The sequence below is a fragment of the Talpa europaea genome, assembly GCF_964194135.1.
Source record: "Talpa europaea genome assembly, chromosome: 11".
Lineage (NCBI taxonomy): Eukaryota > Metazoa > Chordata > Mammalia > Eulipotyphla > Talpidae > Talpa > Talpa europaea.
Window position 1 is genome coordinate 4,413,901 of NC_140078.1, and position 11,956 is coordinate 4,425,856.

General features: G+C 52.3%; 1 protein-coding gene across 2 annotated transcripts; it reads right to left on the reverse strand.

Annotated features, from left to right (window-relative positions):
- Positions 1-325: 325 nt before the first annotated feature.
- Positions 326-8,152, reverse strand: PFDN4 (prefoldin subunit 4; the record flags this gene model as incomplete). Of its 2 annotated transcripts, none has more annotated exons than XM_084246907.1 (4): positions 326-627; positions 2,100-2,228; positions 2,793-2,900; positions 8,129-8,152. In XM_084246907.1, 4 exons carry the CDS (start codon positions 8,150-8,152, stop codon positions 496-498), a joined length of 393 nt encoding a protein of 130 aa, XP_084103033.1. In that variant the 3' UTR covers positions 326-495. The 2 variants fall into 2 exon arrangements, with proteins under 2 accessions (XP_084103033.1, XP_084103032.1); XM_084246906.1 differs by having other exon boundaries at positions 2,100-2,240.
- Positions 8,153-11,956: the final 3,804 nt, after the last annotated feature.

The following is an 11,956-nucleotide window of genomic DNA, read 5'->3' on the forward strand; positions in this document are numbered from 1 at the left end:
CACGCGGGCTCCATGTTTACACAGTCCGCCACACGCAGGTAAAGAAAACAGACACCTGCTTTCCACGGTGTGCGGCAGTTTCAGTGTGAACCCAGAAACAGGCGAGGCGGCCTGGCTCCTTCTGCAGCGCTGGCACCACCGCCCAGGCAGCCCCCCAGGCGCACCCCCACCCCACGCGACCTCCAGGTCCTCAGAAACAGAACGCAACATCTTCTAAATGACAGCATGGAAACGCGGAGGATTGCTGAACCGATTTTAATAACATGACATAAAGCCCCTGCCCTTGAGTAACTGTGACGCAAAATACACAAGGAACACTGTCTTTTAAAAAATACAAAATAAATAAGCAGGATGTCAAAATAGGCAAGTTTCCATTAAATAAAATGAGTTTTTTAAAAAGAAAGTTTACTTTCCATATCATTTGAAGAAGGGAAATTATCATTTTAAACAATATTCAAGTTTATTAAACAAATTTAAAAAGTATTAAAAAAATGTTTAACTTTCATCAGCTTCAAGGTTTATGTTGCTCCCAAATTTTGCATATAACTGAACTTTCAAATCTGCTAACACCCGCTGAATTGATTCCACTCTGGATTCTAAGGCGTCAATTTCTTCTTGCAAATTTTTCTGGGGAAAAAAAAAAGTTTAAATTAATGTATTCAATTGGATGATTTCTGAGCATCTGTGACTGAAATAACATTTGGGAGAATTTTAGGTCAAGTAGTTTCTAAACTTGGACGGGGAGCAAAATTACACTAATAAATATATCTAAACCAAAGTGAGAACGTGAGCACTTTTAATTCATGGCCTGTATGTGCTTATCACCGAATACATCAACCTTATTTTCTCTATTTGTGCTGACTTAAAAAACATTATATAAAGAAAATCCTTAAAGACAATATTCCAATAAAAAAAGAACCACACAGGGGTCTCCCCGGTGGCGCAGCAGTTGAGCACTGGGTTGCGAAGCTGCCCGCGGCCTCTGCAGCGCCGGTTCGATCCCCGGCTGCTCCCCGGCCACCGGAGGAGGGTCCCACGTGGCGTGCAGACCTCTCCTGCCGCCCGCTGCTCCCCTCAGCAGTGTCCTTCGGTCCTTCTGCCTGCTCTGCTCCCCGCTCTGGCTCTGTGAATTCTCTCACCCTCCCGCACTTCTGACTGTACCCAGTGCTTGTATAAATAAATCTTTAAAAAAAAAAAACAACAACCACACAAACACATCTGGAGAACATTCATCACAGGCCTGTCTTCTGACAGTTCTCCCAACTTCCCACAAAAATAACTATGAAGCAGAAGAAATTCACAGTGCCACCAATAATTAAGAAAAACAATTTATCATCACGAAAACCGGGCAGGGCTCTTCCCTAACTCCAGGCCCTGAGCAGCGGCGGAGGGTGGAGGGCAGGGCCGTACCCACACGAAAGGCACGAAAGAAGTTCCTTCTGGCTAGGCTCGAAAACAGGCTTTTTCTAACATGACAAAGAAAATATGACACCACCCAAATGGCACACCCACCAGTACCCAGGAAAAATACAGTCCTGAGAAAGTTATTCCGTTGGCAATCCGGGCTGCCTTCACAGAGCCGGGCCAGCGGGCCCGGTCGCCCGGGAACTTGCAGAAACTCTGGGGCACCACGCGGGCCTTGAATTTGAAATTCTTGGGCTAAGGCCCATTGATCTGGATTTCTAAGAACCCTGTAGGTGACATGTGCTCAAAGTTCGAGAACCACGGGTATAAAGACAAGAAAAAAGAGCTAAGCTGTAGAGCTACTAAAGAGGAGATGAAATGTCTATACCCAGAAAACTCAGGAGTAGAATTACAACACACAAGGAAATTATTTTATAGCCACAAAATTCCATCACAATCACACTTTTCTTAACCCCCACAAGGCTCCCCCTGACCTCGCCACACGGCCATTCTCCTACAGCGGGATGGATGGACCTACCCCTAGTCGCCGTTAGGGTTCAGCAAAGTCCGGCTTGCCCAGGACCGTGTGAGAACCCACTACACGTGACCTAGCGACATATAACTACACATCCTTGTAACGACACAAATCCTAACTTGAGAGTGAGAGCTCAGCCTCCCGGGAGGACAGGAGGTACCTTTGCTTCTTCTAACATGTCTTGTGTTTCTTCTTGAGAATGACTAATGAACACATCACCGATTTGATAAGGTATCATTAGGCAGTCGTCATCCGCAAGCATGATGTCCTCACAGGCATCTTCTAAATTCTGTAGTTGTTTCTAGAAAGGCAAAAGTCACCAGCCATGAGAAGTGTCCTCGGCATTCTCCGACACAGGTAAAGGAAAAACCCCTTTTAATTTGGAGACAACAACATTCTGAGGGGCCCGTCACAAAGGCGTCGTCCCACTAACATAAGAACTGCAGACATTTCATCAGGATGCGCTCAGGAGTTGGTAACAAAACACAGCAAACGTGTTTCTCAGCCTGGTTTGTTTCTCAGCAAAGAATGACTTAAATTCCACTGATCAAATGTACTTGAACCTCATCCCAGGAGAGTTGTGGGGGACTGGGCTCTGATTTATGGGGTGGGGGAGCCTAGGCTTCTGAGTCTGAGAGGTCACTTCTAGCGGACAACAGCAGTTCTGTCCCAGCCACACCCTCGGAGACGGGCTTCTGGGACCTGCTCCCGGAACCTTAGCCCAGACTTGCACCCTCACTCTGTAATTATTTCATATCCCTTCAAAATGTCTTTCTTCTTAAACTAACTAGTGTGGGTTATGTCGCTGGCAACAACAGGATGAGAGAGAGACAAGAGGTACACGTTTTCATACCTTTTTTACGTCTATTTCTTCCTTTAGCTCTGTGATTCTACTTGTGTTCCGGGCAAATTTGTTTATCTTTTGCTGGTCTTCAAAAGTAACATTGACATCTTCTGCAGCCTGGAAAAAAAAGATGTAAAATTGTTGTGGAATTAATTTCGGTGGCGAGGTTACAGGTTAGCTTTTTTTTTTTTTTTTTTTTTAAATTTTTTTTTTTAATTTATTTTATTTATTTATTTTTTTAATAGAGGCATGCTTTATTTATTTGTTTGCTGGTTTGTTTGTTTGTTTTGTTTATACATGCACTGGGTACAGTCAGAAGTGCGGGAGGGTGAGAGAATTCACCAGAGCCAGAGCGGGGAGCAGAGCAGGCAGAAGGACCGAAGTACACTGCTGAGTGGAGCAGCGGGCGGCAGGAGAGGTCTGCACGCCATGTGGGACCCTCCTCCGGTGGCCGGGGAGCAGCCGGGGATCGAACCGTCGCCGCAAAGGCCGCGCGCAGTTTCGCAACCCAGCGCTCAACCGCTGCGCCACCGGGGAGGCCCAGGTTAGCTTTTTAGGTAACTCTGAAATAAACTATCTGCCGTTGTGTAGTGAAAAAGCACGAGAAGAGAAAATCTCAAACAGGCCATATTGTTTGCTACATGAGATTAAGTTTTTTTTCATAAATCTATAATCTCTTCTTATAATCTATGGAATAATGCCTGAGCTAATAAAACATTTCAAATATACACAGTCAAGAGTAAGTCCTGAATCAAGCCAGCCAACTTCTAGCCTACAACAGATCTCTCAGCAGCATCAAACACTATCAAATCAGCCCAGGAACAAAGAGCGACGTGGTCCATAAGACTGGCAACGTTTCCTGCCACGTTACACTCAGCGAGTTACACTTGCTTAAGCCACCGGAAGTGTGACAGCTTCTAGAGCCTGTTGACACGTCTTAATTATGAGTAAGGCGCAGCTTACTATAACATAACAAAAACTAAGGTTTACAAATATTTAACGTGATTAAATTTGCAAATAAAGCCAGAGTGCCTGGATGCCATAAAGCATGAAATCACAGCAGGAACAGCTAACACTTGCTGATGTCTTATGTGTGCCAAGAACTCAGTGCTTTATCATCTCTGTCTTTCACTCACTCTTGGTAAACAGGCTCGTCAATACTAGTTTGCAGATGGAGAAAGTGGCACAGAGAGTTTAAGTAATGTGCCCAAGGCCACACAGCCAGGAAGAGGAGCTTGCGATTTCAACCCAAGCAGTCGGGCTCCGGAGTCCCAAGAGGTCCAAAAGTTGTTGCAAATTAAATGCCAAAGTGCATGTGTGTTTGGGGTGTGTGTGTGTGTGTGTGTGTGTGTGTGTGTTTTGGGGGGGCATACACGTAAGGGAGACTCAGCAGGATGTCCTTAACTTTCAACTGATTCCCAAGGGGGTCTATATACAAGAAACTGAAAAGTAAACACCAGGCTCTCCTTCGAGTCTCCCCTCATGTGTAAAACAGCATGAGAGGCCTTGTCTACAGCGGCAGGAGAAAGGATCGACTCTTCAGGGGCTCCTTCAGGGGTTCTGGCTGGCAGTAGCCACACACCCACCACAGGCACCACCCTGCTGTCACCCGTACACCTGGCCAACGACACAGCTGCACACCTTTTCTTCCCCACAGGCGGAGAGGCGCCACAGGCCGAGACCGAGCCTCCCCTGGCCCGGCCCCCATCAGCCCCTGGACAGCTTCACAGGCATCAGGCCCGGCCACAGGGGACTGAGGATAACCTGAAAATGCCCTTTTGTGGATTAAAGGGTGTGATTTTGGTAAGAAAGCTGGAAACACTGAGTGACACCCCAGAAATCAGGGGGCAGGTGACTCGGCGTTCGGTTACACTGTCTCCGGCAGTCCCTTAGCTAATGGGGAACAGAACTCTAGACCTCTGCCTGCCCGCAGAACTTCAAAAGCGAGCCCCTGGCAGCCTAAATGTCCTGAAGGGAGCGTCTGTCACTGAGGCTTCGCCAGGAACTCGACAGCCCTCGGCAGAGGCTCACCTGCCTGAGGCTCAACCACGGTCTCTGCCTGTGAATCTGAACCAACAGTCTCTAAGAAGCAGAGAGGTTGCGAGCCGCTCTCCATCTCCCCAGAGCAGCTTTTCCTGGGGCAGCCCCCCAGGTGGTGGCACCACCCTGCTCCTGGACGCTGGGGTTCACTTCCTGGTGGCTTTCTGGCTGGGGCCATGGTTAAGGTAGCACGTCGGCTGGAGGGTGGCCCCCAGAGACCCGCCGTCTACTACAGAAGCAAGATGTCAGCACCTCTGGGGCTGCAGCAGTGGCTCCTGTTACTCTCACAGCTCTAGAAGAGCCTTTCTCTAGCCGAAGCTGCACTTTGGCAGGGAGGAAGTAGTTCTTAACCGGCAGGCTAGGAACTGAGAGGTTCATTTAGCCCTGGAATTGTCCTCGTGGAGTACATGTGCACTCTTCTGGAAAGGTCTATAGCTTCCACTGGATTCTTTACAGAACCACATGCCCGGAGGTGAGCAAGGCAGCTCTGAGGGCAGCCTGAGGCAGTTGGCTGGTGCTCGCCGAGGACTGGACTGGAGAGGAAGCCAGGACTGGAGAGGAAGGAGCGGCTTTGCAGGATCAGATCCCGCAGCACAGAGGGGGAACTAGCAAGAATGGGCTCAAATCCCAGTGAACAGGAGCCCCAGCAGATGAGTCCATCCTCCAGTCACCCCAGGTTTGCCACCTGCAAAACAAGGATGCAGAACCCCACCTGGCGGGGTGATAAAATGAGCACCCAGCTGAGTGTCTGGGGATGGAGTCACCTTTCAATAAATGACAGCAAGAGCTTCCTCTCCTGAGTAATGTTCACCAAAAATCACGACACAGGCTCACCTAGAAGGGAGTTCTGCTCATCGAAAAGCAACAGGACGGCAGACTCCAGATGGAACTGGAATTCCTGGCCCCTAATGGCCCCATTTCCCGAGAATTACTAACATCTCAGGTGATAATGGGAAGCACCTGACCCCAGAACCAGAAGCCTCACAGCCCACACTGAGTTTGGGGACGACCAGCAGAACCCAGGCTGACAGCTGGGTCCCTCATTGTTCCAAAAGCCAGAGAAGGGAACTGGCCATTTTCATTCTGCTTTTATTTTTTGTTTCTTAACGGTATCCACCAAGTCTCCACCGCATAATTTTTTGTGTGTATTTTTCTCCACTTCCCATTCCTAGTATTCATTTAACAATTATCTAGTATTTTCCACGTGAAAACACTTCCCAGGAAGAGGACCATATGCTGAACCTTGGGAATGCAGGCAAGTTACATTCTGGAGGCGCAAGTAAGTAAAAAGCAAGCAGAACACGAGAATCTAGATCTGTAGTGGTGGAAGGAGCTCAGTGCTGAAGGCGTAGGGGGGATGAGAGGGAGGAGCGGTGAGAGATGGCATCTCCGAGGAGGGGACACCTCTACTCAGGATGACCCGAAATAAACAGTCCCCCTCAAGGCCAACAACCAAAGCAGAACTTTGGAGATTAGACGATCGAATATCTCACTAAACATTCTCCCCAGAAAAGCTGTGACCAATTGCAGGTATGACATGTTATAAACATCCATTAAACTCAAAGGACCCCCAAGTTACTCCCATTTACTGGTACCCCACATTTCCTCCTAGGCGGGCAGAGGGGGAACATGGGCCTGCAGCTGCCCTACAGGAACTGCTGACTGCACCGCAGCTTCCACCGGAGGACGCGGCGTTTACCATGCATATAGGCAGATAAAGAAGAAAGAACACCCTGACTGTTCTCTGACCATCGTGGGGCCAGGGCTCAACCTCTAGGCCCAATTCTCTGCTCTCCTGGCTTTCCCTTCAATAGAGGCTGTCCAGTCTGGGCGGGAGGTGCTCCCTCTCTGGATGTCTCTCTCCCTTTCCAACTTTCTCTTCCTCTTTGTTCTCAAACAGGCCTCATGCCAGCCTTCACTTCATGCCCACCTCTGTCACGGATCCTCCCAGGGCTGCACTGTCATCTGTCAAAGCGGGTGTGCCACAAAGACCGTCCCACACAGAGGGTCCAATTTAAATACAAAAGAGAGGCCAGGTGCACCTCACAGATTCATAGATTCTCTGAATCCATGGCCCTAAACCCCACTCCGCTACTCAAGAATGTGTGGATGACAGACCCAGACGGACAGCACCGTGGCTGGCAGGAGGCTTCCCCACCTCCACTCTCCCACCTTGGGCCCAGGGAGAGAACCAGGCCCCCTGTGCAAGGAGATGGTGGCTTAAAGGATGCACGAGAGTAAGAAAGCAGAAGCTGCACTTGCTCAGGTGGCCTTCGAAGTGGAGTGAAAGTAAACAAGCCCAGCACCAGGAAGGCGAATCCCTGCAAGGGGCGGCACCCGGGGAGTCAACACGCAGGCCCTGGGGCGCGAATGCCCCAGGAGCATTTAAACCCTGGCCTCGCGGGTTTGTTTCCTCTTCTGTAAAGCAAGGATGGAAAACACTATCTCCCTTAAAAGGAAGATAAAATTAAAACAACGTGCACAGTGTGCTTGGCACACAGTAATCACCGGGGGTCATCACATCTTCACCCCTCGCCGCTGCGTTTTCCTCCACCGAGACCTCCCCAAGGGTAACAGGGTGGTCCCCAGGAAAGGGGGAGGTTGCGGGGTTTGGGCTGCCCCTAACACTAGCACGTGGGGTGCAGGGCGGCTGCGCGGGCCCCGTAGGGCGAGGTGCGCCCGGGCACCGGCTGAGTCACCTGGGGGACACCGTCCTGGGGGTCTAAGTTCCCCCATCGGTAGAGTGGGGAGCTCCCCAGCTGCTCCCTAAGCTCTTGGGAGGCTGTGAGATGAGGAGGCGTGGGGCGCTGGCCGGTTTCTGACCTCAGGACCTCAGGCTCGGCCTCGCGGGCGCCGGGCGGGCCGCGCCGCGGGGAGTGTGCGGGGGTCGGGCCGGGTCAGTGGGGTCCGGGCCGCGCCCCCCCCGCCCCGTGTGACCTTGGGCGGTGACTCCCCCTCTCTGGCCTCCGGCGCCCACCTGCGCAGGGCGGGCCCGCAGCGCCCACGCTGGCGCGCGAGGGGGGCGGGAGGAGACGCCCCGGGAGGCCCCTGACGACCCGCCGCGGCCGCGGGGCCTCTGAGGCGCGCCGCCCCGAAGTCCCGGCCCGGGCCGTGGGGTCCCCCGGGCCCCCCGCGGCACCGCGAACGGCGGCCCAGAGCTACCCGAGGCCCCGGCCCGGCGCCCGGGGGAACGCCTCGGACCCGGCGCCGCCAGGCCTCACGGCCGGGCCGCCCTCCGCGCCCGGGACCCGCCCGCCCGCACCCCGGCCCCGGCCCCGGCCCCGGCCCCGGCCCGCGCCGCTCACCGCCTTCTTCATGGTGGCCGCCATCTTGGGACTGCACCAGGGCGCGGGCGGGGGGCGCGGCGGCGCCTGGTCCCCGCGGCCCGCGCGAGCCCCGCCGGCCCAGGACGCCCGCGCGGCGCCGCCCGAGCCCCGCCCGAGCGCCTCGCCTTCCCTCCGCGGCGCTCGGGGGCCGGGGCGCCCCACGTGCGGGGCTCGGGGAGGAGGCGCCCCCCGCAGCACTTGGTACCGGCCAATTAAAGGGCCAGGCGCGTCCCGGCGGCGACCGGAGCGCGCAGCAGCGGCTGCAGGGCGGCCCCGCGGGCGGCAGGGGGCGCTCTGCGCGGGGCGGGGCTCGCGGGCTCCCCCAGCGCGCGGGGAGGGGAGCTGGTACCCGCAGGGAGCTGCGCTTATGAACCCCGCAAACTCAAAGCATCCCAGAAGAGCATGCCTGTGACTTCGTCTCTTCAACGATGACCCTGAGCCCAGCTGTGCACGCGGACGCTTGTGCCTCCCGGTTCCTTCATTGTGGGTTCAGGAGCCCCCTGGACTCTTAAAAATGATGGAGGGCCTCAAAGAACTTGTTTCTCCACGCGATAGCTGAGACACAGGGCAAGCTAGGAATTAGGCAGTTTTAGGGACACTGCAGGAGGGGACCTCGGAGAATTGAGGAAGGCTTCAGAGATAAGGGCAGCAAGAGGAGTGTAACCAATTCCACTAGGAAAAACACACATCCCAGGACCCAGGACAACATTGTTAACGCTGGTCCTGATTTCCTTCAGGTGGTAAAGGGAGGCAGAGACTGGAGAAATGGAGAGTGGTTTAATTTATGGACACATTAGAAGGGCAGCTGTTTAACTTCAATGCAGGGATGCCCATCCGGAGGGCTGGGCCATAAAGATAAAGATGCAACAAATGGGGAAAGAGAAAGCTGTTAGATAAGGAATGTGAAGATCCCCCACTCAGGAGCAAATTAAGTGAGACAGCAGAGAACTAACCAATCACAAAAAGCCTGGTGGAGCTTTAGAATAATGAGGGAAGAAGGTCTATTCGACTCCACTTTGGCTTCCTTGCCCCTCCCTGGCCTGGTTTCCTGGCCTGGGAGTCCCACTTTATTTCTGCTCTTTTTCTCCTCAATAAACTTTTTCTTTCTCTAAACGAACCTGCCTCTTCTCGTTTGCTTGCCTGAGCGTCTGGGAAGTTCCTGCTGCGGCTTCGTGAGACACCAACCCGTGGGGGTCTAGTGGCCGGGGCTCAGCGCTGCCCTGCAGCCTGGGATCCGTTCCTGGCTGGGAGACTAGGCCTGACAATTCCGGTATCATAGCCATTGAGATTTACTGTAATTGAAATTAAAGCAGGGAAATTTAAAAGCCTGTTCATTTATTAATGTATTTAAAATAGCACACGCCTACTGGCAACATCTTAAAAGTATTTTTTCCAAGACAAAAAATAGAGAATAGCATCATTTTACAGTCTTGCAACTCTCCTTAATGTCTGGCGTCATGGAAGGGTAGATTCTCCTATCTGCCGCATTCATCTCTTGTGAATTGTTCAGTTATTATGTATGAGTCAAATCTGTCCCATGTCGCTATGTGCTTGCAAAAGGAGGGCCCTGGTGCCTCCCTTGCACCGCTCTCTGGGACCACAAGGGTCCTGAAAAGCTCACAGAGGTGCAAGGGTCCCTGTTTGAGAGCTGCTGTAAATAATAAGGGGGAACCTTCTCAGAGCCCCAATTTCCTCTTTGGTGAAATTGTTATAGGGCAGCCCCGATACAAAACCAGTTGTCTGACTGTGGGTCCTCACCCGCGGGCTAAAAGGACTTATCAATGCTCTACTGCAGGCACATGCGAAAGGTTCATAAAAGGCTTATTTCAATGAGGAAATGTACAACTCAGGGAGAAAAGTGGGAGACAAAGTTTTAAATGCGTCCTACCCGATCCACCAATCTGAATCCCAAATGGCGCTCTGAGAGCTGGCCGCGAGCCAGGAGCCGTGAAGCAGCCAGGAGGCAAGCGAGCCCCCCCAAGGCCCACGTGTTTGGTTTTTCATACCAACCCTGGCTGCTTAACTCCATCCTCAGGTCCCAGCCACCTTCCCTTTGGTGGTGATGGGATTTATCTTTCCCAATGTCTTGATGGCTTTGGTCTGGAGTGGGGGTGGCGTCCACAAAGCCTGTATGGGATTAGCTCAGAACATCCTTTCCCCCTAACAAAATGAGGGTAATGGGACCTTTCTAGCTTCCTCTGCTTTCCCTGCCAAAGCACTCAGCTCCCTGAGGCCCTGCCTGTGCTGGCAGGTTCTGGGCTCCAGATGCCAAGCCCTTTGTTTTAGGATTTCACAGTGTGTAGCTCATAGGTACTCCATACACATCTGTTGAGTGAAAGTGAGTGGTCTTGTTACAGGGCAGCCCCGATTTTGAACGGGGTGCCTGGCTGTGGGTCCTCACCCGTGCGCTTAAAAGGGACTTATGAATACTCCACTACAGACACACACAAAAGGTTCATAAAAGGTTTATTTACAAGGGAAAGGGAATTAAGGAAAATGTACAACTCAGGGAGAAAATAGGGAAATAGAGTCTTTAATGTGTCCTACCCGATCCGCCGACCTGGAAACCCAAAGGCTCTCTCAGAGCTGGCCGGACGCTGCGAGCTGGTGGAGAGCCAAAATGGGGGACCCCCCAAAGCCCACGTGTCTGTCTTTATACTCACTTGGCTGCTTAACCCCACCCTCAGGTCACAGCCACCTTCCCTTTGGTGGGGATGGGATGTGGAGTTCCCAGTGTCTTTGGCTTTGGCCTGGGTGGGGGTGGAGTCCACAAAACCTGTATGGGATTAGCTTTAGGACAGCCTTTTCCCCCTACAGTCTCAGGGTTAAATATCTGTGATGGAAGCTTTGAGTAGAAAATTTGGGGGGCCTCCCTGGTGGCACAAGGGGTTGAGTACAGCACTGTGAAGCAGTCTGCAGCCTCTGCAGCAGGAATTTGATCCCCTGGCCAGCCAGGAAGCAACCCACATGGCGCAGCAGACCTCTCCTGCCTCCCGGCTGCTCCCCTCAGCAGTGTATTTCAGTCTGCCTGTTCTGTTCCCCACTCTGTCTCTAGTGAATCCTCCCCCGCCTACCTACCCCCCCACACCTCTGGCCTGCACCCCAACTCTTTTATGCATAAATAAATCTTTTCAAAAAAAAAGAAAATTTGGGAAGGTAGCATCACATGACCAGAAATTGGAGATGGGAGAGAGATGATCAATATCACCATGCAATTAGCAAATAGAAATGAAGAATCCTCAGGCCCAGCTGGAAATGAGATGTGGGGCAAGTCAGGCATTCCAAAGGGCTGTTAGAGAAAATACCCTTAGGCCAGGCCCAGAGGTGGGGATATATGGAGATTGAGGACCATTAGAGAGAGCCAGTGGTCCTTTCAAATCAACCTGGTCACACCCTAGAAGTAATTTGAAAATAGATAACAATCCCGCAAAGAAATGAACCCTCCCCAAAAGAACAGGTCTCTCCAGGTCTCTCCGTACAGTCTCTGCAGGGGGGGAGGCCCCCCTCCCGCCCATCTTGACTGTGCAGGTGCTTTTCACAGACCTTTTTCCTCTGCAAAGCAGTAAAGGCAGCTCTTTCTGCGTGCTTGTGTCTGTGCAAGCATATTTTCCTTCTTTTTTAAATGTAATAAACTTGCCTTTTGGATATAACCAAGTCTCTGCCTCGTGGGGACACTCGCTATGTGCAGCCTAAAGGGGAGCTCTGGTGAGCATTTTCTTGGCGAGAACCCCAGGCCCCTGCTCATCGAACCCCACACTTCTTCAAAAGGACATCGCTTTTGCAGGGTTTGGCCACTCCCTGATTAAC